The following is a 24,652-nucleotide window of genomic DNA, read 5'->3' as shown; positions in this document are numbered from 1 at the left end:
AAAATCTGACATGGTCTTTAGAATGGAGAATTATTTTTCTTTTAAGGTTTTTTTTTTGCAAGGCAAACAGGGTTAAGTGGCTTGCCCAAAGCCACACAGTTAGGTAATTATTAAGTGTCTGAGACCGGATTTGAACCCAGGTATTCCCGACTCCAGGGCCGGTGCTTTATCCACTACACCACCTAGCTGCCTGAGAATTATTTTTCTTAATATTTTCTTTTGCCTTGAAAAATGAGTTTTTTAATGTGATTCCAGAGTATGTAGAAGCTAGGTATTGAAATAGAGTATTAAACTTGCAGTCAGAAAGACCTGAGTTCAAATCCAGCCTCTGACACTCACCAAGTGTGTGATCCTGGGCAAGTCACTTAACTGCACTTTCTCTAAGTCTCCCCATTTGTAAACTGGAGAAAATAAGAGCAAATTCCTCTCAGGACTGTTTGAGGATCAAATGAGAAAATATTTATAAATCACTTTGCAAATATTAAAGTGATAGCTATTAATAGTATATTATTCATTGACTGCATTTTATAGTTGACTTAAAGTGATATATGACTATCATAATTTTTTCTTGATTCACTGAAGTCTCTACATTAGATTTTGATAGATGCCTCAGATTTCTATTAATGAAACATTTTCCTATTTTCTCTCTTTTGTCACAATATGTTTTTCCAGTGCCAGGACACACAATAGAAATAATATTGACTCTACAGAGTACCCAGCTTCAAATTTTGCCTCAATGCTTATGACCTGGATGATCTTGGGCAAATCACTTAACTTCCATGGGCCTCAGTTTCCTCGTGTGTAAAAAGACAGTACTGGATTATATTTCCTCTGAGTTCTTACAAGTCTAGATCTCTGATTTAGATCCAACAAGGATCATGATCCATTGAGGCAGCTAAATGACAAAGTGAATAGCATACCAGACCTGGAGTCAGGAAGAGCTGAGTTCAAATCCAGACTCAGGTACTTACTAGTTGTGTGAACCTCAGTAAATCACTTCACTCTGTTTGCCTCAAACCCCTCCAGTATCTTTGCCATGAGGATCCCAAATTGGTGTCAAGAAGAGTTAGACACAACTGAAAATGATTTAACAAAACAGAGAAAATAGCTAGTATTTATTTTATTTATAAATATATTTATTATACCTAATCAATGCCTATCAGTGTACTAAACATGCTTTACAAATTAACTTGTGCCTCACAATAACTATTTTGGGAAGCATGTGCCATTCTTATCCCTACTTTATACATTGAGGAAGCTGAGAGAAAAATGTGAAGTGACTCGCACAAAGTCACAGAGTTAATATATGTCTGGGGATGGATTTGAATTAACACCTTGCTTTAAATCCGAGCACTCTAACCAAAACACCAACTAACTGCCTAGGTCCTTAACCATGTCATCACCACCCTGACTTTCATTTAGAGGTTAGATCAACAGGAGATGACCACCTTAGATTCAAAGTACTCTGGGGGTTCACAGGACTGACTCCTTATGTGTTTACATCCAACAGCCAGAGGGCACAGCTACCTCAATGCAAAATCATTTATTGGAGTAATAAACTCATAGCAACCTTCTCTCACAAAAACAGATACAACCCCACCGGGAAAGAAGGGCTCAAAATGGATTCCACTCCAAATCAGAGAGGCAAATATGTGGGGAGGGTCAGATGGTTCTGGTTTTTGCCTTTCCCTGTATACTCATTTCTTTGTATCCTGATATATGGATGTCCAAGGTGCCAAGAATTTAAGGACAGTGTTTGGTACATAATAGAAGCTTAAAAAATGACTGTTGCACTAGTGTTCAATAAGAAATTATTAGGGATGGGACTTTAGAATAACATGCAAAGATTTGTACAAGCTGATGCTTTTTTGGTGAATGAGGTTCAATTTTTTTTTTAGCTTTTATTATTTCAATTAAATGCAAAGGTAGTTTACAACATATACAAGTTTATTGTTTCACAATTTTTCTACCACCCATCCCTACCACACCCTTCTCCCCATGGTGGTGAACAATCTGGTAAAAGTTGTACAAGTAAAATTGTTTTACATTTTTTTTGAGCTTTTAAAGTCAAAAGGACTCTTTTTTTTAAGGGCTCCTTTTAATTATTATTTTATTTAAGGAAATGGGGGACTTGCCCAAAGTCACACAACTGGCTAATTTTTAAATGTCTGAGGTTGGATTTGATCTCAGGTCCTCTTGACTACAGGGCTGGTACTCTATCCACTGCACCACCTAGCTGCCTCCAAAAGGACTCTTCAAAGACAAATGTCTGGAAGACCTGGATTCAATTTATGCTTCTGATCTGGACTTTTTTTTTAGGGTTTTTTTTTTGCAAGGCAAATGGGGTTAAGTGGCTTGCCCAAGGCCACACAGCTAGGTAATTATTAAGTGTCTGAGACCGGATTTGAACCCAGGTACTCCTGACTCCAGGGCCAGTGCTTTATCCACTGCACCACCTGGCCGGCCCAGATCTGGACTTTTAAGCCTCTGTTTATCTGTAAAATGAGAGCTTTGGACTCTGTGTCATCTAAAAATCCTTTCCAGCTCTAAATTTACTATCCTGTGATCCTGGTGAGTCCAGGAAGAGGCTCTCTCTCTTTTCCTCTCTCTCTCTCTCTCTCTCTCTCTCTCACACACACACACACACACACACACACACACACACACAAACAGTTATTTGCCAAAACCACCACCCCCATCAATAGAAAATTTCCTTAAAAGAATATAGTTAAGCAAAAAAAATCAATATATTGATCATATGGGACTGTGTATGTCTCATTCTGTTCCTTAGGGCACCACTTCTCTATTGAGATTCTCTATCTTAAATGCCAATTCTCTCATTGACAAAATCTATTCTGATACTTCTGATTATTAGGGTTCTTTCTGCACACAAAACTTTATATTTAATTATCTGAGTGTGAAAGCATATCTTAAAACTTTTTGTCTCTGTAAATATTAAGAAATAATATGGGGGCGGCCAGGTGGTGCAGTGGATAAAGCACTGGCCCTGGAGTCAGGAGTACCTGGGTTCAATGCTGGCCTCAGACATTTAATAATTACCTAGCTGTGTGGCCTTGGGCAAGCCACTTAACCCCATTTGCCTTGCAAAAACCTAAAAAAAAAGAAATAATATTCTTCTCTAAAGGCACTTAGGTGGCACAGTAGATAGAGTGTTGGGCTAGAAGCCAGGGAGATCTGAGTTCATATCTAACCTCAGACATTTCCAAGCTCTGTGACACTGGGTGGTCACTTAATGTTCATCTGTCTCAGTTTCCTCAACTGTCAAATGGGGCTAATGATAGTACCTACCTCCTAGGGTTATTTTAGAGATCAATGAAATACTAATTGTTAGAAGCTTAACTTAGCTCAATGCTGAAGACATAGTAGGTAGTTCATAGATGCTTGTTCCTTTCTCTCCATTTCCAGATTTCTATGAAAAACCCCTTGGAGAGGCAGCTAGGTGGTGCAGTGGATAGAGCACTGGCTCTGTCTGAGTTCAAATATGGATTCAGACACTTAATAATTTCCTAGCTGTGTGACCTTGGGCAAATCATTTAATCCCATTGCCTTAAATAAAATAAAAACCCTTGGGAAGTTAAGTTCTTGGGTAATGGATCCATCCAAAGGCAAATTCTTTACAAATTAGAGCCATTCTTCTCCATTGGAAAAGTATTAAGATATGAATAGGAGGGAAAGAATTCCCTTTGTCTAACTCTAGGAGGGCAGAAAATGGATTGAGATTTGGTTACTCAATAATTTTAGAAAGTTAATCCAAACTGTATTTTAACATTTTTTTCAAGATTCCTTTAACATTACTTGATCTCTCCCTAGGGTAGATTCATGTCAGAAAGCAATTAAATATAAACCAGTTTGGATTATCTTTTTTCTAAGCAAGAAGTATGTAGTTTGGATATTGATGAATGTGAAATTAAATAAAATTATTTCTGACAGAATTATGGCTGAAAACACAATATGAGTGAAAATTTTTCTTTTGACATAAATATATGTAATATCTTCTTATGATTCTCTGAAACTGTCCTTTTAGTCATTTCTTATTATATAATAACAGTCTTTTAAAAAATTTTTCTTCACTTAACCCCACTGCCTTGCAAAAAAACTAAAAAAATATTTTTTTCTTTCTAATAAATATTTTGTTTTCCAGTTACATCCAATAGTATTTTCTATCATTTTGTCACCCTCCCTTCTCCTACCCCCCCCAGAAGGCAGTCTGATAATCTTTATATTGTTTCCATGCTATACACTGAAATTGGATGTGTTAAGAGAGAATCATATCCTTGAGAAAATAAAATATTAAAGATAGCAAAATTATGTAGTACATAAGACACTTTTTAAAAAAAATTGAAGGCAACAGATTTTGGTCTTTGTTTAAACTCCACAGTTCTTTCTCTGGATACAGATGGTATTCTACATTGCAGGTACTTTAAAATTGTCCCTGATTATTGTACTGATAGAATGAGCAAGTCCATTAAGGTTAATCATCACCCTAATATTGCTGTTAGGGTGTACAATGTTCTTTTGGTTCTGCTCATCTTGCCCAAGTCATGCAAGTCTTTCCAGGCTTCTCTGAAATCCCATCCCCCCTCTTGGTTTCTTTTTTCTTTTTTTTAATATTTTATTTATTTTGAGTTTTACAATTTCCCCCCTAATCTTACTTCCCTCCCCCTACCCCCCACAGAAGGCAATTTTGCCAGTCTTTACATTGTTTCTGTAGTATACATTGATCCAAATTGAATGTGATGAGAAATCACATCCTTAAGAAACAAAGTAAAAGAGATAGCAATATCAGACAATAAGATATCAAGTTTTTGGTTTTTTTTCCCCCCTAAATTAAAGGTCTTGGACTTTGTTCAAACTCCACAGTTCTTTCTCTGGATACAGATGGTATTCTCCATGGCAGACAGGCCCAAATTGTCCCTGATTATTGCACTGATGGAATGAGCAAATCCATCAAGGTTGATCATCACTCCCATGTTGCTGTTAGGGTGTACAATGTTTTTCTGGTTCTGCTCATCTCACTCAGTATCTCCCTCTTGGTTTCTAATAGAACAATAGTGTTCCATAACATGCATATACCATAATCTGTTCAGCCATTCCCCAGTTGATGGACGTCCACTCAATTTCCAATTCTTTTCTACCACAAAAAGGACTGCTATGAATATTTTTGTACAAGTGATGTTTTTAACCTTTTTCATGATCTCTTCAGGGTATAGACCCAGTAGTGGTATTGCTGGATCAAAGGGTATACACATTTTTATTGCCCTTTGGGCATAATTCCAGATTGCTTTCCAGAAAGGCTAGATGAGTTCACAGCTCCACTAACAATGTATTAATGTCCCATATCCCTTCCAATATTGAACACTGCCCTTTCTGGTCATATTGGCCAATCGAATAGATGTGAGATGGTACCTCAGAATTGCTTTAATTTGCATTTCTTTAATCAGTAATGATTTAGAGCAATTTTTCATATGACTGGATAGCTTTGATTTCTTCCTCTGCAAATTGCCTTTACATATCCTTTGACCATTTGTCAATTGGGGAATGGCTTTTTTTTTTATAAATTTGACTCAGTTCTCTATATACTTTGGAGTCCTTTGTCAGAAATACTAGTTGTACCTAGCAGTGATATTGCTAGATCAAAATATATGTGGAATCTAAATTTTGGGGACATAGTTGCAAATTGCTTTCCAGAATGGCTGGACTAATTCACAATGCCATCCTTCTCCTAATGTGACTTTCTTTTCCCAGTTCCTCGAAAAAAGAAAATCACCATTTTCCCTTTTTTTGTCATCTTTATTGATCTGGTAGATATGAGATAGAACCTTGGAACTAATTATTAGTGATTTGAAGCATTTTTTGAAGTTTGTTGATAGCTTATATTTCTTTTAATATATCTTTTGTTTATGTATTGAAGAATGGCTGTCATTCTTAAATGTTCAAATCACTTTTTTTAGGGTTTTTTTGGCAAGGCAAACGGGGTTAAGTGGCTTGCCCAAGGCCACACAGCTAAGTAATTATTAAGTGTCTGAGGCTGGATTTGAACTCAGGTACTCCTGACTCCAGGACCAGTGCTCTATCCACTGTGCCACCTAGCCATCCCTTGAATCATTTCTTTATACATTATGGATATCAGACTTAGCTAAGAAATTTGGTATGAAAATATTTTCCCCAGTTAGCTGTATCTTCTCATTTTAGTTGCATTGATTTGGTTTATGCAAAAACTTTCAATGTTAAGCACTTAAAATTGCCTATTTATTTTCTCATTGATTGTTCTTTTCTAAAATTTTTTATGCAAGGCAACAGGGTTAAGTGACTTCTCCAAGGTCACACAGCTACATAATTATTAAGTGTCTGAGGCTAAATTGGAACTCAGGTCCTCTTGACTCCAGGACTGGTGCTCTATACACTATGCCACCTAGGTGCCCCTACTGGTTGTTCTGCATGACTGGCAGGCTCTCTTTGTTTTCTGCCCCCTAATTTCCTTCAAATTCAATTCAAATCCTGCCTTTCCTGATCCCCTTTAGTGCCTCTCCTCTATAGATGATCAAATGATCCTGTATCTATCTTGTTTGCTTTCATGTGGTCTCCTCTATTAGACTGTGTGTACCTTGAAGGTGGGGAGGCTCTTTTGCTTTTGTATTCTCAGAACCATGACTGGTGAAGAGTAGGTGCTTAATACAAGCTTATTGACTTGACTAAACATTCAAAAATCAGTTTGCCAGAGTTTTTCCCCCTGGTTGGCTAGTTTCTCCCTCAAATTATCTTGCATTAACTTTTATCTGAATAAGAAAAGGGAAGGGATAATCATTTATATAGTGCCTACTACACACTAGGCACTGTGCACTTTACAGATATCTCATATGGTTCTCACAACCACCTTGGAAAGGTAATTTTACAGTTGTAGAAACTGAGGCAGAGGATAATTTGGTCAGGGTAGCATCGCTAATCTCTGAGATCAGATTCAAACCCAGGTCATATTCCTGATTTCCAGCCCAGTGCTCTATCTTGTACTTAACAATACTTGGATTTAATGGCTTCATCATCTTCCAGCTTCCAATTCCTGTGCTCAAGGCTTCACCTCCAACCCAGAATTCAAACTGGTGAGAATTGTAGTTTTAAAAAAAATTTATTTAAGGCAATGAGGTAAAGTGACTTCCAAGGCCACACAGCTAGGCAGTTATTGTGTCTGAGATTGGCTTTGAACGTGGGTCCTCCTGACTCCAGGGTGGGTGCTCTATCTACTGGACCACCAAGCTGGTGAACATTCTTTATCTTGCCTGCACCTAGATCCATTATGTCACACTTCATGGTCATATTCTCATCAAATGTAAGTTTTACACATACATTCTTCCTTTCCTTCCACCTCTAACTCTTAACAGAATAATCAAATCCACTTCACCAATTTTGGAAAGGATTTGTGAATTGCCTATGATTCCAAGAGCTCAGTGACGTCAGAAGCAGCACTATAGGGACCCCCTTGAAAGGCCTCTCTTATGAACTTTAGATTGGGTTGTGCATCACGGGAGGCACTGGCACAGCCTGGCCATGCCCTCATCAGTGAGGGCAGAATGGCAGCAGTACAAAGGAAACCTGAGATAAAGGAGATTGGAGCCCGGCCCCGTAGTTCACACGAACTCTCTGTGGCGTCCCGCGGTCCAACATTCCGGGCCTCCAGACACATTGTAGCCAGACACTGGGTAGCCAGACACATTGTAGCCAGATGCAGGGTAGCCAGACACATTGTAGCCAGACGCAGGGTAGCCAGACACATTGTAGCCAGACACTGGGTAGCCAGACACATTGTAGCCAGATGCAGGGTAGCCAGACACTGGGTAGCCAGACACATTGTAGCCAGACACTGGGTAGCCAGACACAATGTAGCCAGTCTAGCAGAGTGACGTCATTGTGGTCTTGTAGGACTAGCAAGGACAGGAAGCAACGAGCCAGCTCCTCCTGGCCTCCTGCTCTCCTCTGTGCGAATGTCAGGGCCCAGAAGGGAGGCCAGGGGAAGGGCTTCGTATGGGGTTTTTAAAAAATAGTTCATCAAAGGGACCATCAGCTCTATTCTAGGGCCAAGGAGGCCTGTGGCGCGGCCTGGCCGGTAAAGCACACCCCCGGCCCGTACTGCGGGCTCTGCCCTGCAGGGAGCGGGGCCGCGGGGCAGAGAGGCCGGGGACTCATGAGACTCGTCGGCCTTATCCTCAGAACGGGGTTCGCCTTAGGCCGCCGGTCTCTCTTTTTTTTTTTTCCAGGCAATGGGGTTAAGTGGCTTGGCCAAGGCCACACGGCTGGGTAATGATTAAGTGTCTGAGGCTGGATTTGAACCCAGGTCCTCCTGACTGCAGGGCCGGTGCCGTCTGCACTGCGCCGCCTAGCCGCTTCCCCCCCCCCCCCCCCCCCCCCCCCCCCCGTCTCTTTTTCAGGCGGCAAAGCGCGGGCGCCGGACGGGCTCCAGGGATCGCTGCGGAGCCACGGCGACTGCGCCTAGTGGCAACCCTTGTGACCCGGAAGTGCCCGGCGCGGCTTGGCGGGCCGGCCGGAAGTCCGGGGGCACGTCTAGCCCGCCGGGGCGCGCTCTATGGCCTCGGAGGACCGCCGAAGCGGGAAGCCGCCGGGACTCCCTGCCGCCGCGGAAGGGCCGCGCTGGGCCCGGGCCCTCCGCCGGCCCCGTCTGCGCGGCGCCCCAGCCCACCCCGCCGAGGCCGCCGCGGGGGCACCGGCATGGCAGTTGTGCCGGCCTCGGCCTTTCCTCCCGGAAGCCCGGGCCGCCCCGCAGCCCGTGTGGCCGGGAGCCGCTGACCCCGGCCGCGACCCCCCCGCATGGGCGGCAAGCTGGCGCTGCTGGGCGCGCTGTACCTGGTGCAGGGCCTGCCCCACGGGCTGCAGGCGGGGCTGCTGCCCCTGCTGCTGCGCTCGCACGGCCTGTCGCTGACCCGCGTGGGGCTCACCCGCGCCCTGCACGCGCCCTGGCTGCTGAAGCTGGCCTGGGCCCCGCTGCTGGACCGGCGCGGCTCCCCGCGGGCCTGGCTGGCGCTGAGCACGGCGGCGCTGGGCCTGGTGTGCGCGCTGCTGGCGGCGCTGCCCCCCGAGGCCGGGCCCGGCCCGGGGCTGCCGGCCGGCGCCGCCGCGCTGCTGCTGCTGCTGCACGCGGGGGCCGCGGTGCAGGACGTGGCGCTGGACGGGCTGGCGGTGCGGCTGCTGGCGCCGGCCGAGCTGGGCGCGGGCAACACGGTGCAGGTGGTGGCCTACAAGCTGGGGGCCGCCCTGGCGGGCGGGGGGCTGCTGGCCCTCAGCCCCGGCCTCGGCTGGGGGCCCCTCTTCCTCGGGCTGGCCTCGGCCTACGCGCTGGCCGCCGCCCTGGCCTGGGGGGCCCCTGCCCTGCGGCTCCCGGCCCCGCAGGCCCCGCAGAGCCCCTGCTGCCCGCCCCGGGGCTTCGGGACCCTCCTGGCCGTGCCGGGGACGCCCTGGACCGCCGGCTTTGTCCTCCTCTACAAGTTAGGTGAGAGCCGAGGCCTCTGGGCACCTCCCAGCCTCGCTTTGCTCGTTCCCGAGAGGGAGCCAGGGTGGGCCGGGGAAGCCTGCCTGGCCCTCCCTTGCCCTCCCTTGCCCTGGTTTCCTCAGAAAGGGCCGCCAGGGCTTTCCAAGCCGGCCAGCCCCGCTTGGCCTCCCAGTGCTGACATGCCCCTGCGGCCTGGCCTCCTTAGTAAACATCAGGCTTGACCTGGCCAAGGTCTTTTGCAATCCTATATCCTGTGAGATTCTTCAGGGAAAGGTTCCCGGGGGGGAAGGAGTAGAACCGGCAAGCAAGACTACTTTTGGAGAGGAGGCCTGAGATTCCTCGCTCAGCCGGCCCTCCGTGTCCCTTACCCAGGTGAACAGGGTGCCATCAGCCTGTTCCCTCTCTTTCTGCTGGACCAGGGGGTGCCTGCTGCGGAAGTGGGCCTCTGGAATGGGATGGTAGCCGTGGGCTTCTCCATCGCAGGTTCCTCCCTGGGTGGAGTCCTTCTTGGCAGGCACAGGTGAGAGAAGTGTCAGGGAGGTAAAGGGAGCTTGGGTCAAGGCTGACCCCCCACTAAACTACCCTTCACCTCTGCCTAGGAAGCCCTTGCCTCTCTTGAAGCCCCTTCTGCAGCTGCGTATCGGAGCCCTGGCCTTCCAGATGGCTCTGCTTTCCTGTTTCCCTAGCTCCAGTCTGGAGGGTCTCTTAAAAGGTGAGGAGGAGGAGTTTAACAGGCAGATACTGCATTTGGTGGGGTCACTCAGGGCAGACTTTGGGGAAGCATTGAAGGATGGAAAGGGACTATCAGCTGCCACTGACCCTCTATCCTCCTCAGGGGCCGCCTTGGTGAGCCTTGGCCCCCAGCACTTTCTGAGTGGAACTGTGACCACCCTCACTTTTGCTCTTATGATGCACTGCAGCCAGCAAGCACATGGCACGATCCAGGTACTGGGGTGTGGGGGAGGTGATATTCTTGAGAAACCTGGCCTGACCTGGCCTTTTAAATGGGAGATGTGGCTGCTCCTGCTTTAAGGTGACAAAGGCCTAGCATGAATGGCAGCTAACATACCCCCAAATGGCAGAACAACTCATACTGGGGAGCCTTTATGTTCTGGGATCCTTGAAGCATCCAGGGGGGGCCCTGTAGGTGTGGATGGGGGGAGGCACATGCTAGGGGAAATCTTGGTGTGGAACCTTGGGGTCCCCTTAGGCTCTGCCTTCTCTCCCCAGTCCACTCACTACAGCTTTCTGGCCACACTGGAGCTGCTGGGGAAGTTGCTGCTGACCACAGGGGCTGGAGCTTTGGCAGACGGGCTGGGCCTGGGGCTGTGCTTCACACTCTTCCTTGCCCTTTCCCTGGTAGCCCTTCTCTACCTGGACTTGGCTCCCACTCACCTGGGCTGAACAAGAAGAAGATACAAAGGCAACCCATCCTTATTCCCTGCTTCTAATACCCCAAAGTGGGGCTGGGCCCCAGAACCTATTTTCAGTAACATTAAAAACAAATCCAGGAACTTTATTTCCTGCTTTGAAGAATGTCCTTTCACCTTTCGGACAATAAATGGTAGTTGGGGCATGTTTTCAGTTCAGTACCAAGTCTCTTTCATCTGATTGGCCAACACTTTTCCTCACTGAGGTTGGCAGCAACTGTCTGATGGGAATAATGGGATGAGGCCCTTTCAGGCTCGCTTCCAGGCAAGAATCTCTCTGGTGGCCAGGCAGAGGAGGCTGGGGAAGCTCACGTGCAGGTATTTCCTCCAGAATCGACGGTCCTGCCCATACACCTCTGCTGGGTAACAGGGGCTTCCTGTGGGCATGAGGGGGAGGTATGGTAGCATGAGACTCAGGACCAAGATATTTATGACCACCTGACCACACTGGGCATGGAAATGGTCCCATCCACAATGACTTCAACTGCAGACCTAGACAAAGTAGGAACTTTCTGGGGAGCTGGGGCTAAAAACGTCCCCAGGAACATTGGGTTGGGTCCTAGTGATGGGGGATAACAAGAAAGCAAAGGGCATTATTAGGGCAGGAGCCCAGCTCTCACCAATGCCATGGAAGATCCTGGCAACAGCTCTGCCTGAAAACTTCTCCTCCTGCCGGATGGATAGCAAATGGCGGATGTCGGAGCAGATGGAACTCTCCCAGTCCTGGAGCTTTGTGTATATGAGGATAAATAAAGATGAGAAGTTAGGCCAGGCTGACCCAGCTTCACATTCCCCTTCCAGACAGCCAGGATTCAGGGCTGTAGGCAACTGGGCCAGATCAAATAATGGATAAAGAGCAATTTTCAGCTTACTTATTGTAAGCTTATTTCATTCAGTCATTTTAGTCTCACTCTGTGACTCCATTTGGGGTTTTCATGGCAGAGTGGAGAGGTTTGTCATTTTATTTTCCAGTTCATTCTACAGATGAGGAACTGGGGCAAATAGGGTTAAGTGACTTGCCCAGGGTCTCACAGCTACTAAGTGTCTGAGGTCAAATTTGAAGTCATCAAAAGATGAAGTCAGGCCTGGCATTCTACTTTGCCACTTAGCTACCCCCATTATGTCCCTTGCCCCTCTTCAATTTACCCAAACTCAGTCTCAGTAGACCTTCTCTTATCAGTCTGGTCTCATGCTCCCCTCTCGCTCACAGGACATACTTATCCCTGCTTCTGCATCTTTTTAAGATTCTGAGAGATTTGTGCCTCTCTTCCAGAGACCCTCTAACCATCTTTCTTAGAGTAGCACACACATTTCAAACTTCTCAAGTGGATGGGGCAGGTTTCTCCCACCAGTCTGGGGCCCCGCTAAGGAGAAGTTTTCTATCTGCTTCCCAAGGTGCAGCCAAGCCTAGTTCTTTTCCAAGGGAGGGGCTTTGACTTTGGAGGTTAATGACACTCACTCTGGCCTGACCAAAGTCATGGTCCTGCTCATTGTGTTCCCCAAATTGACCCTCAAGAAGTGCTGCTGTCCCCTCTTCAAAGTATTGGGTGAGTAGCAGCTTCAACTGGTCACTCCTTCCTTCATCTGCATGCTCTAGGCAGGGCCCGCAGCTGGGAAACGCCACCCTAAGAACAGGGCAGAACACATGTTGAAGAAAACAGTCACAGGGCTTCCAAGTGCCAACATGTGCTGGGTAGTTCTACCCCCACCCTCTAGGACCCAACCCTTCCCCCATGAAGTACATTAAAAGAGGTAGGCACAACCAGTTCCAAGCAGTCTCCTCCTTCCAGGCTCCAGGGAGGAGAGGAGAGGAAGGCTTCAGAAAGAGGTGGGGCACAACAGTACCCTCAGTCCCTGGCCCTAAGTACTCCTCACCTTTGGAAGGCCTGGAAGGTGGCCCGTAACTGGGCCAGAGCTTCCCTTTCTCGATCCTGGATACGCTGATACAGAAAGTCACAGATTTCATCCTGCTCAAAGGCTGTCAGGTCCCCTGGGGATTGCATATGGAATGACAGGTCTCCAAACTCTACCAGTACCCCTGAACGATGAGCCGTGCCTGCATCAAGAGAAAATACAGGGGTCACATCCTAGCTACCTGCAGGTCTTGTCCCAGACACAGTCTCATTCCCCCAAGAGGGTCCTATCAGGAAGTCTTTTTCCATGTAGAATATAAATATCTAGAGAAGAGAGCCTCACTGTAAACCTTTCACATCTTAGTCTAAAAGGTTAAATGCTAGAAGAGGCAGAGTACAGACAAGGGAAGAGCCCATAGATAGCCATTTACCCTTTCCAGGAGCTGCTTCCCACTGCAGCTGGTTGAGGGTACGCCGCACAAGGGCTGCTTCCCAGCCCATGGAATCAGCCAACTCTACCACGTTGAAGTCTAGGGAGTTCCTGTCCTTGGCCTTGGCTGCCTGCTGTCGAGCAAGGGCCACAGCTACAGGTGGGCACCTGCCATGAATAATAGGGAGAAAGAGGCCTGCTTTGGCTCTCTGGTCCCTAAACTACCCCCCCAACCATCTGTAAAAAGGTCTAGTTCTCTAGGGGATGCCAAACACATTGAACAGATCTTTGTCCTACCTTCATTTAATGGCATCCTTACACCCAAAGCCACTAGAGAGGCCAAACCTCAAATCAGAGGCAGATGTGATTCAGAGCCACCCAACTCTTGTGGCTTATTGGCTACATGATCTTTTTACCTCTTAACCAAGGCCTGGAGCTGTGGGGGCCCACCATAGCATTTCAAATGGCAAGCAGCAAAGGTCGGGGTCAGCAGCTTCAGCCAATTCTTAGGGTGTAGCTCCAGATAGCAGAGCAGTGTTTCAATGGCTGGCAAAAGGCAAAAAGGGTGCAACTGTGGGAGATATAAGAGATCCTGACCCCAGGTCCTGCCCTTTTCCCTAGGCTATTGACAGAGATCTGTCTGGTAGTCAGGTTCATGGGGAAGAAAGAGGAGGCCAAAGCAGTGTAAGAGAAAGACTGACCAACATAGATACTACTTGGGACACTGGGGGCAAATACCCTAACTCTGAGCCAATTTCCTCATATCATTTAGTTTCATGCAAAGTGAGAGATTAGATGTCCAGTCTTCTCCATTCAATCTCCTTCTAGATCATGCCTACTAATTATGAGTGCCTTAAGACTCTACTACTTATTTTCATTGATGATCTCATTAGCTCCCATGGATTCAATTATCTTTATGCTGATGAGTCTACATATCTAGTCCTAATGCCCAGTCTCCCATATTCAAATGTCCATTGGATATCCCATTCATATTTTAAACTCAACACATCCAAAACAACCCATTTATCTTTCCTCCTAAACTTTTCCCCTCTTCCTACTGACCCCATCTTGTTGACACTACCAGCCTCCCAGTCACCCTGCCTTGCAATTGGGTCATTCTTTTTGTTTTGTTTTGCTTTTTCTTTTTGCAAGGCAATGGGGTTAAGTGACTTGCCCAAGGCCATACCAACTAGGTAAATTATTAAGTGTCTGAGGTCAGATTTGAACTCAGGTCCTCCTGACTCCAGGTGCTCTATCCACTGCACCAGCTAGATGCCCCTAATTGGGTCACCCTTAACTCCTCACTCTCACTTTTCATATGCAGTCTGAGATCAAATCCTGTTGATTTCTACCTTCATAATTATCTCTTGGTGCTATTCTGCCACCACCCAGATGTGGTACACCACTCTCATCCCCTCACATCTTAACTCCTACTGGTTGATCTCCCTGCTGCCTGTCCCCTCCTATGTCCATCCACCTCCATTCTGCTGCTGGGTTGCCACCTTCCCATTCAGCAACATCCAGTGACTCCTGTTTACCTTTAGGACCAAATATAAACTCTTCTCTTTTCATCCCCTGACTCCCTCTTACTCTTCCACTCTATTACCTGACTCCCCACATGCTCTGTGATTCTTGCCTTGCAGTTCTTCATACATTAAGCTCCAGGTTCTCCATGTCCATTTTCACAGGCTATCTCCCAGGCCTGGAATTCTTTTTCTTTCTCTGCCTGGCTTTCTGCTTTCTAGGAAAAGTCTGTCCTGATTTCCTCTCAAGACTAGTGACTTCTTTCTGTTGATTATCTCTAATTTATCTAGTATATATCATGTTTGCCCTGTTATCTCCCATGGTCTTCCCCATTAGTCCATCAAGCTTCTTGACAGTAGAGGTGGTTTTTTAAACTTTTTGTTGTCTCCTCAGTGCTTAATCAGTGTGTGCTGACTTAACTTTAAAGTCTATGATCCTCTGAAATGCATGACAGTGGGAAAAGAACACGGTGCTTGGACCTTTGAGTCTTGCATCTGACAGTAACCATGGACAAGTCACTACCTTTCTCAAGCTTCCATAGCACTTCTACCACTTTTAACAGAAACTGAGGAGATTATGTTTTGTTTTGTTTTGGGGGGGAGGCAATGGGATTAAGTGATTTGACCGAGGTCACATTTGAACTCAGGTCCTCCTGACTCCAGGGCCTGTGTTCTATCCGCTGTGCCACCTAGCTGCCCCCTGAGATTATTGTTAATAGTGAAATGAAATCAGGATTAGGGCTTTTGTCTAGCAGACAAAATTTCAAGGTCTTACCCTCTTCACACATGTCCAGAGCTTCTACCATTTGCTGAATAGAGAGGGCACGCTCATGGCCTGGGCAGGCTCTCTGGACATTGGCAGGAACCTCACTTTCTTCCTGGGAACCAGTATTCTGTATACCCTGCCTTCCTGAGTTAGGTACTTCTTGCATCTCTTGTATAGAGTGAGCAGAGTTTTCTTTCTCTTGGGCCTCCAGGATCTCTCCATTGCTCACCTCAGCATCCTGCGGGAAGACACCTCCCCAGCCCAACAAAATCACCAGGGCTCCACAAGTAGAGCTTCTTCCCCACAGGACTATAGGACACATAGCACCTGGGACTAAAGAAGTACCAGAATTAACCCCCTAGTCCCCCATCCAACAGCGATCATCTCTCTTGCTCCCAAATCAGATGGGATAAAGACTTCTGAATTGATGGCCTTCCATCCTCAAACCTACCAGCACTTGCAGCTGTTGGAGGACCTTTGAACAGGTGCACGGGGGAAATACCCTTTGTACCAGTTTCTTGAGAGTCAAGTAGTCTACAGTGTCAGCATAGATGTGTCTGCGCAGTTCTCGGAGATCTTCTCCCTGTAGTTAGAAGAAAAGTGGGATCCGGCAATCCTCTTCCCAAGTATTCTTACTGAAGAGGAGCCAAGGAATGCCCAAGATCAATGACTAAGATCAAGAGGGTCATGGGACAAGGCCCACGTCCAGGGACTTGAAAGTCCCCCCACCATCCCTCCTAAGTTCTATGCAGAAGGAAGGGGAGGTCCTGAAAGGCAGAAACAATGCCTGAGGGGATCAGTTCAGGGGACTGACCTGGGGCTGCAGAAAGAGGTGGCAGTGGGCCGGCAGTCCATCCCGCCCAGCCCGCCCGATCTCCTGCACATAGTTTTCAATGCTTCCAGGGAGCCCATGGTGCAGCACTGCCCGTACATCTGGCCGGTCCAGCCCCATCCCAAAGGCCACTGTGGCAACCACTACCCGCAGCCGGCCCTGCATGAAGGCCTGCTGTATCCGCCGACGTTCTGAAGCTGACAGGCCTGCATGATAAGCCTCTGCCACAGCCTCTGGCAGCCGCCCTGCAAGAAGGAACAGACGCTGGGAGGCAGGTTTATGAATAACAAATCATCCGCTCAAAGAATTGTGATGATGAGTAATCACAGTATTTATATAGTACTTTAGTGGATATTATTTCCCTTTGATGACATAGGAAGAAACAGACTTGGAGAGAATTATAGTATCTTGGAATTTGGAGACCATCTAGTACATACTCCACATTGAACAAGGGACTCATCTACAGCACAAATTAGAGCTGGAAGTCAGACTCTGGACTTCTGGTTCCAAGGTTAAGACACCTTACAAGGTAACACACTTACAGGGATGCTTTGGTGCCTCTTTCCACTCCATTACAGAGTGGATTCAGTATTCCTAATTTGTGGGAAAAGCCATTCTGGGAGCATAGCCAGAGCTATATGACCTATGGTCCAATGGTTGGACCAGGACATGTGGAGCAAGTGCTCTCTTCTCACTCTGGCTGAGCCTGGGTGCTAGGTTTTTCCTCGTAGAGGAGGGGCTAAGATTAGAAGGACCAACCAAGGCTGGTGGGAATAGAGTATTTTTCCTGATCTTATTAAACAAATTACTTCACTTCTGGGCTTTGGCTGACTCTTCTCTCAAGTGAGGTGGTTAGACCAGGTCATGTAGGGGAAAGTGTACAGGACCTGGAGTTGGGAAGACCTGAGTTTGAATCGTGTCTCAGACACTAACTGATGTGTGATGCTGGGCAAGTCACTTAACCTCTTTCTGCCTCATTCCTAGACTATGGAATGAGAATAATAACAGCACCAATCTTCCAGGGCTACAGTAAGGACCAAATAAGATTTGTTAAGTGCTTTAAAACTACCATCATTCTTGGTTCACTTTAGCTCAGTCCTACAATCTTCACCAAACTCAGTAGAGTTTGCTTCTCTCAAAGACTCACCTTTGGGTCCTGTGCATTCCTCAGAACGTTCTAGGTGCTGAGACTCCTGAAGACAAGTGCGGATTAGTGCAGCCACGCGAACTGTCTCATCCCTCCGGTTGCAGTACACAATGATGGAGCTTAGAGTTCTGAACCGTTCTCCCTGGAGCAGGGTCATCAAGGCCTGTGTAAAGAAAGGACCCTTCTCTTAGGACTCATGAGAATTATGTCTGGGTGCAACCTGGGAAATCACATTAAAAACCTCCTTTTTTTCATTTCTCTAGAAATATTATGAAACAATATTTCTCTAGCCTTAAACCCTTTCTAGACTTTTTTTTCTTTTTAAACAGGTGAATATAACAAAAGTTAAAGCTTTTTTTTTTGAGAACTGCATTAAACTTGATAGCTAAATTTGACTAATTAAAATCATTGCTTTTTCCTCTTCTGAAGGGATAAAGATTTGGACTCAACTAGGGAATTGTCCTTGGAAGGGGAGGCAGCCAGTCTGAAACTCCTATTCAATGTAGATTTTCAGTATACATCTCTGGAAGAGCCCCATTGATTCTTTAGTTTTTGAAGTTCAGAATTTTTTTTTTATTTTTAATTTTTTTTCCCCAGCTACATGCAAAAACAAGTTTCAACATTTACTTCCAAAACCTTGAGCTCCAAATTCTTGCCATTCCTCCCACTCCATGCCCCCTTACTGAGAAAGCAAGTTACTTGGCATAGGTTAAAAATGTGTAGCATCGAAAACATTACTACAATAGTCATATCATAATAGTAAACATAACCCCCCTCCATACACACACACACACACACACACACACACACACACACACACACAAGAGAAACCTCAAGAAAAATAAAGTGGAAAGACAAAAGTATGACTCAGTCTGTATTCAGGTATCATCAGCTCTGTGTTTGGGATGGAAAGCATTCTTTTTTTTTTTTTAAGGTTTTTTGCAAGGCAGATGGGGTTAAGTGGCTTGCTCAAGGCCACACAGCTAGGTAATTATTAAGTGTTTGAGACCAGATTTGAACCCAGGTACTCCTGACTCCAAGGCTGGTGCTTTATCCACTATGCCACCTAGCCGCCCCGGAAAGCATTTTTTATCATAAGTTCTTCAGGTTCTCTGGGGTCCCAGAATTGTTGAGAAAAGGTAGGTCATTTACAGCTGATCATCCTGTAATATTGCTGTTATTTTGTATGGAGTACATTTCCCATTGCATCTAATTAGGTAAGTTTTTTACAGAGAGCATCCTGTTTCCCATAACAGAACAGCATTTCATCTCAAACACCTACCACAATTTGTTCAGTCATTCCTCAACCACTGGGCATCCCCCAATCTCCAGCTCCCTCCTCCAGAACAGAGCTGCTATAAATAACCCTATTCTTTATTTCATGGAGCCCCATTGATTCTTTTTTTTTTTTTTTGCAAGGCAAATGGGGTTAAGTGGCTTGCCCAAGACCACACAGCTGGGTAATTATTAAGTGTTGGAGACTGGATTTGAACCCAGGTACTCCTGACTCCAGGGCCAGTGCTTTATCCACTATGCCACCTAGCTGCCCCAAGAGCCCCACTGATTCTTGAAGGGAGTGGTTCAAGAGGAATGAGATAAAGACTGGATTTCTCAGCTCTTCTTGAATTATTTTTTTAACATGTTTTTTCCTTATTCAGGATGTCTGTAACTATCACCCAAAATCATCTTAGGGCAGAAAGTCATGTTGGCAAGTATGGGGGACTATACCATTTGCTAGTTCCCTCTCTAAATTAGAAATAGCTTGGATGTGAAATTTAAAAAAAAAATTTATTTATTTAAGGCAATAGGGCTAAGTGGCTTGCCTAAGGCCACACAGCTAGGTAATTATTATTAAGTGTCTGAAGCTGGATTTGAACTCAGGGCCTCCTGACTCCAGGGCAGGTGCTCTATCCACTGTGCTACCTAGATACCCCATTGGATGTGAAATTAATGATAAATTAAATACAATTTTTTTATGTTTTAATACCTTTTTAAAAATTTTTATTAACTTCTTTCCTTTTTAAATTTTGAGTAATAACTGCTCCTCCTCTCACTCTCTCCTCCACCTACTAAGAAGGCAAATAAAATATCAAGTATACATGTGAAATCATGCAAAACATTCTCATTTTAACTGTACTTCTTTTTTTAAAAAAGCAAGAAAACTAAAGTGAGAAAAATTGATTTCAATTTACACTCAGAGTTAATCAGTTCTCTCTCTGGAGACAACACTTTTTTTATCATGAATCCTTTGGAATTGTCTTGGATCATTTCAGTCTTTCATAGTTGATCATAATTACAATTTTGCTGTTACTATGCACATTAATCTCCTGGTTCATCTCCTTACTTTGCTTCAGTTCATACAGACCTTGTCATGTTTTTTTGAAACCACCCTCCTCGTCATTTCCCAAAGCACAATAGCATTCCATTGCAATCATATACCGCAACTTTTTTAGCCATTCCCCAACTGATGAACATCTCTTCAATTTCCAATTTTTTACCACCACAAAAAGAGCTGCCATATTTTTGTACCTATGGATCCTTTTCTTTTTTTCTTTGATCTCTTCAAGTTATAGATCTGGTAGTGGTATTGCAGGGTCAAAAGGTATGCACTGTTTTATAATCCTTTGGGCATAGTTCCAGATTGTTCTCCAGAATAGTTGGACCAGTTCACTATTCCATCCATGTTAGTATAACTATTTTTCCCTCATCTCATCTAGTAGTTGTCATTTTTAACAGATGTGAGGTGGTACCTGAGTAATTTATTTGTTTCTGACAGACTTAAGCCTTAAAATGTAAAAGTACTGTCTCAGTAGAAATATTTTTCTTTGACAGATTACTTTGTTCATCTAAGTTCTAGTTCCACGTTGCCAACTATCTGCTTGACACCTCTACTTGGGAGTCTCAATGGCACCTCCAACTCAACAGTTCCAAACAGAATTTACAAACTGTCCTCAAAACCCATGCTGCTTCTATTACTGGTACAACCATCCTCCAAGGCACCAAGGTTTGAAACCTTGGAATTAAATTCTACAAGGTAGAGGAGTGAGGATGGAGGACATTATAGACATGGGAATAGCCTGTGCAAATAAGTGAGGCTTGAAAAGACAACTAGGGAGCAAGCAAAGGCAGGAAATGTTCAGGGAAGAGAGAGTAGAGTGGTCTGTCAGAAATTTAGATTATGTAGAGAGGAATGGTGGGAGATGGGGAAGTGACAGGCTATGAAGGACCATGAATGCTAGTGGGTTTTGGGCAAAAAAACCATGAGAAATGAAGAGTGTTAGGTCTTAAGGGCTTTTTAGTTGTGAATACTGTAGGCAAGCCACAACCTTTAAGAGTCCCAGTCTCCTCTGTGAAACAAGAATGATACTGTGCTACATACCTCAAAGAGCTATTGTGAGGAAAACACCCTAGACATCTGAGTTAGATCATGCAGAAGGAATATTTGTTTGACAGAATGTGAAGGACGGATGGGAAGGGGAGGCTGTGGCCAGAATCCAGGTGAGTGAGTGGTCACAAGGTAAGTAGTCCAGTTGGGTTAGAGCACAGAGTACTGATAGTAAGTAGTAGGAAATAAGTTTACAAAGTCTTTTAGAGATGACAGTCAATAGCTAGAGATGAGGAAACTGATTTTAGCAAGCCAAAAAAGGGCAGGGAGAGCATCATAGACATGTGCTTTACTAGAAGACAGAGCCAGCTGGCAGATACATCAATTGTCCCAAAAGGAACTCTGTCTTTTTTGAGCTATAAGCTCAGAAGCCTGTGACCATAGCTATACAAGTGGAAGAGGACAAGGAAGCACCTAAAACAATAACAACCCCCTAAGACTAGCAGGGGATTGGCCAACAGACGTGATGGAAATCCACCATTTGCAAAAGAGGTAAGAAGCAATGGTTTATGGGTCCAGCATCAGGTATCCTATGTTCCTCTTTTAACCAACATAGTTCATATCACAGGATGCTTTGGAATCTTGTTTCGCCATCTTTTTACTTACTACTGTTAAGTACTGCTACCTCAACTTTACAGACAAGAAAATCAGTTTAGAAGAATGAAGTAATAGATCGAGAACAGAGAACCAAACCTAGGCTTCCTGATTTCAATAAAAAATGTTATGAATAGGGGCAGCTAGGTGGCGTAGTGGATAAAGCACCGGCCCTGGAATCAGGAGTACCTGAGTTCAAATCTGACCTCAGACACTTAATAATTACCTAGCTGTGTGGCCTTGGGCAAGCCACTTAACCCCATTGCCTTGCAAAAACTTAAAAAAATGTTATGAAAACTCTTCAGAGTAAGATACTGGGGATTCTTAAACTTAGAAGGACTCTCCTTTAATTTTTTCTTAGAAAGACTGAGACGAACAGCAAGTAAAGCTGGGGTGGGAGGCTCTTATTATAAATTGAAGGAAATTAAGAGAGGATGCCAAATGCAGTCATAAGGCTTGCCACTATTTGTGGCAAAAAAAGCAGAGAAGCTCATGATAGAGAAGAGTGGCCCACATGAATAGGGAACCACACTAGGTGGTGAAGGGCATCTTAAAGACTAGAAAGTGCTCCTGCCTGATGGAGTCCACAGTGAAGAAGAGTATGTGCATCTAAGATCCTAGAAGAGAAAAGGAGCTCATTCCTTATATAAGGGAATCTAAGAAGGAAAGGAATTTTCAAACGGTTAATCAATAATCATTGACCAGATAAGGTGGGTCCCTTTCCCAAAGCTGTGGTTAATATTCCTAAGGAAAGCATTTTTGTCAAAAGAGGGGCCCTTGGTATAGTGTCCTTCTTAGACGAGACTTTCTATCTTAGCGTGATAGGTGATGAAGGTGTTAATAGTAAGTCTTCCTCCTTCTGTCAGTGTATTAAGTTCATACTATGTGTAGGACATATAGTTCAATAAACCCTGGGAACACAAAGGCAGATACAATAAAGACCTCATTCAAGAGGATTACAATGTAATAAGAGGAAGGGCTAGCACACAAATTATGATGATGCAAGGGACAAAGAGCCATGAAGCATTTAATGAGGGCACCAGCAATCTCATGACCAAGGAGATCAAAACCAGAAAGGTTAATGTATACCAAAATAATAATAATAGCACTTTCTATAGTAGCAAAGGACTGAAAACAAAAGGAAAGCTTAATGACATGGAAATGCTAAAGATCTAGATATATGAATGAAATGAGGGAGGGACTTGGCAAAATTAAAACTTCCCAGGATAAAGAGCAACCACTGGGGAGTTTGGGGGGGGGGGGGGGGCTGGTAGGGAAGGTCCAGCTGAAATGTATACATTTATTATCCCTATTGTCCCTGCTGAAATTTTTCTTTTCTTTCTTGCCAATCTCAACCACATAATTAATAAATATTCTTCCCTATTCTTGAATTCTTTGATATCTTGTCCCATCAAAGTTCATCTCTTTTCAAGCCTTAACCCTGGATTACTTCCATTATCTGTATCTTCAGCTTTGAATCACATGCTGCTGAATGGAGTTGGAGGAATGGAGTTGTCTGGTATTTCATAAATTTATTTTTTCCAACTTTAAATAGGCCCTCCCTGCAGAACAATCCTTTTATTTTCTAAATGATTCCCTATCTCACTTTCCATAGAAGTTATTCCAGATCTTCTCTTCTCTCCTTTAACATCTCATATCTTTTCCTCCTTCCCATACTTTCACTTGAACTGGCCTCTTACTCTCCTATGAAAATTGAGGTTATTTGACATGAGTTTCCCCTTCTTGTATCAAGAGCGCTTGACAACCATCACCCCCCCCCCACTTCACTCTTTCCTCCTTTTTTCCTAGCCTTTGATGAAGTATTTTTTCTTTATCAAAGTCAACCCTTTTCTATACAGATTCTTGATTGTATCTTGTCTTTTCTCCAATAAGCTGCCCCTACAATCAATCACTCCTACCTCTTAAATGTTCAATTTCTATCATGCCTGATTCCCCACCCTCAAGAAAACTTTCTCAGCTAAGCTACCTATACTCATTGCTTCCATTTGGCCTTCACTCACTCCTTAACCATCTGCAATATGACTTCCAACCTTATCACTCCATTGAAACTGCTCTCTCCAACATGACAAGGGATCTTAATCACCAAATCAGGGGATCTGTTTCATGTCCTTATATCTCTTGTTCATTTGATATTGTTAAACTGCACTCTCCTCCTGGATATTCTCTTTGGGTGGCACCATCTCTTCTGTTTCTCATCTAACCTGTCTGACTACTCTCTCCCCATCTCCTTTGCTGGCTCCTCATACATGATGCTATCATGGATTATGGATTTCTCCTCTTTCTCTCAATTCTATCTTCAGGATCTCATCTCAACCAGAAATCTACAGATAATTCTCAGAGCTCTCTCTCCAGAGTTCCAGGCCATCACCAACTTCCCATTAGACATGTCCCATCATTTTAAATTCAACATATTTCAAAACAAACCCATTTTTTTCCCTCCAAAAATCCAACCCTTTTGCAAACCTCTGTTAAGGATACCACCATGCTTCCATCATTCCAATTTTATAATCTTATCATACTCAAATCCTCCTGTTCACTTATCCTACTATTCTATTTACACACTATCTCTTACATCCAACCATTTCTCTTATTCACCTAGCCCCCCCTTAGTTCAAGCCCTCATCCCTTTTTGGCTAGACAACTGCAATGCATTTCCTTACCTCAAACCTCTTTCCACTCCAATTTATCCTGCACAAAGCTGCCAAAATGATTTCTCCTTAAACACAAAACTAACTACATCAGTCCCCTAATTCAATAAACTTAGTGCCTTTAGCATAAAATAGAAATTTCTCTGGGCTTATCATTTAAAGTCCTTTACAACCTGGTTCCAAACCCATTTTTTTTTAGGTTTGTTTTTTTTTTTTTTGCAAGGCAAATGGGGTTAAGTAGCTTGCCTAAGGCCACACAGCTAGGTAATTATTAAGTGTCTGAGACCGGATTTGAACCCAGGTACTCCTGACTCCAAGGCTGGTGCTTTATCCACTACACCACCTAGCAGCTCTCCAACCCATTTTTTGAACTCCATACATTCATACCTTTGCATTCTGAGATCCAGTCAAATTCACTTTCTTTCTTTTTCACCCATGCTCCTTCTCTATGCCTTTGCCCTAGTCACTTCACAGTTCATGAAGCTTTTCCTAACCACCTCTCCCTC

At 44.6% G+C, this 24,652-nt stretch overlaps 2 protein-coding genes across 4 annotated transcripts in view; one reads left to right on the top strand and one right to left on the bottom strand.

The window, feature by feature from the left end:
- Positions 1-8,760: 8,760 nt before the first annotated feature.
- On the top strand, positions 8,761-11,106 carry MFSD3 (major facilitator superfamily domain containing 3). Its single transcript, XM_074203008.1, has 5 exons — positions 8,761-9,517; positions 9,890-10,037; positions 10,117-10,229; positions 10,353-10,462; positions 10,748-11,106. The coding sequence occupies exons 1-5, from the start codon at positions 8,839-8,841 to the stop codon at positions 10,919-10,921; spliced, it is 1,224 nt and encodes a 407-aa protein (XP_074059109.1). The 5' UTR covers positions 8,761-8,838; the 3' UTR covers positions 10,922-11,106.
- The window catches only part of RECQL4 (RecQ like helicase 4), a 43,614-nt gene continuing 29,960 nt past the window's right edge, over positions 10,999-24,652 (bottom strand). For 2 of the 3 annotated variants that reach the window (XM_074203005.1, XM_074203006.1), the window contains exons 16-25: positions 17,499-17,661; positions 16,334-16,596; positions 15,971-16,102; positions 15,529-15,757; positions 13,647-13,776; positions 13,232-13,398; positions 12,823-13,003; positions 12,407-12,572; positions 11,568-11,676; positions 10,999-11,324 (exon numbers count right to left, since the gene is read on the bottom strand). In XM_074203005.1, the coding sequence (XP_074059106.1) occupies positions 11,197-11,324; positions 11,568-11,676; positions 12,407-12,572; positions 12,823-13,003; positions 13,232-13,398; positions 13,647-13,776; positions 15,529-15,757; positions 15,971-16,102; positions 16,334-16,596; positions 17,499-17,661 (1,668 nt within the window). In that variant the 3' untranslated portion in view covers positions 10,999-11,196. The remainder of the gene's footprint in view (positions 11,325-11,567; positions 11,677-12,406; positions 12,573-12,822; positions 13,004-13,231; positions 13,399-13,646; positions 13,777-15,528; positions 15,758-15,970; positions 16,103-16,333; positions 16,597-17,498; positions 17,662-24,652) is intronic. The other variant, XM_074203007.1, reaches the window with a different exon arrangement.

The sequence above is a fragment of the Macrotis lagotis genome, chromosome X, assembly GCF_037893015.1.
Source record: "Macrotis lagotis isolate mMagLag1 chromosome X, bilby.v1.9.chrom.fasta, whole genome shotgun sequence".
NCBI lineage: Eukaryota > Metazoa > Chordata > Mammalia > Peramelemorphia > Peramelidae > Macrotis > Macrotis lagotis.
Note: the sequence above shows the minus strand (reverse complement) of the source record. Positions and strands in the feature narration are given on the sequence as shown.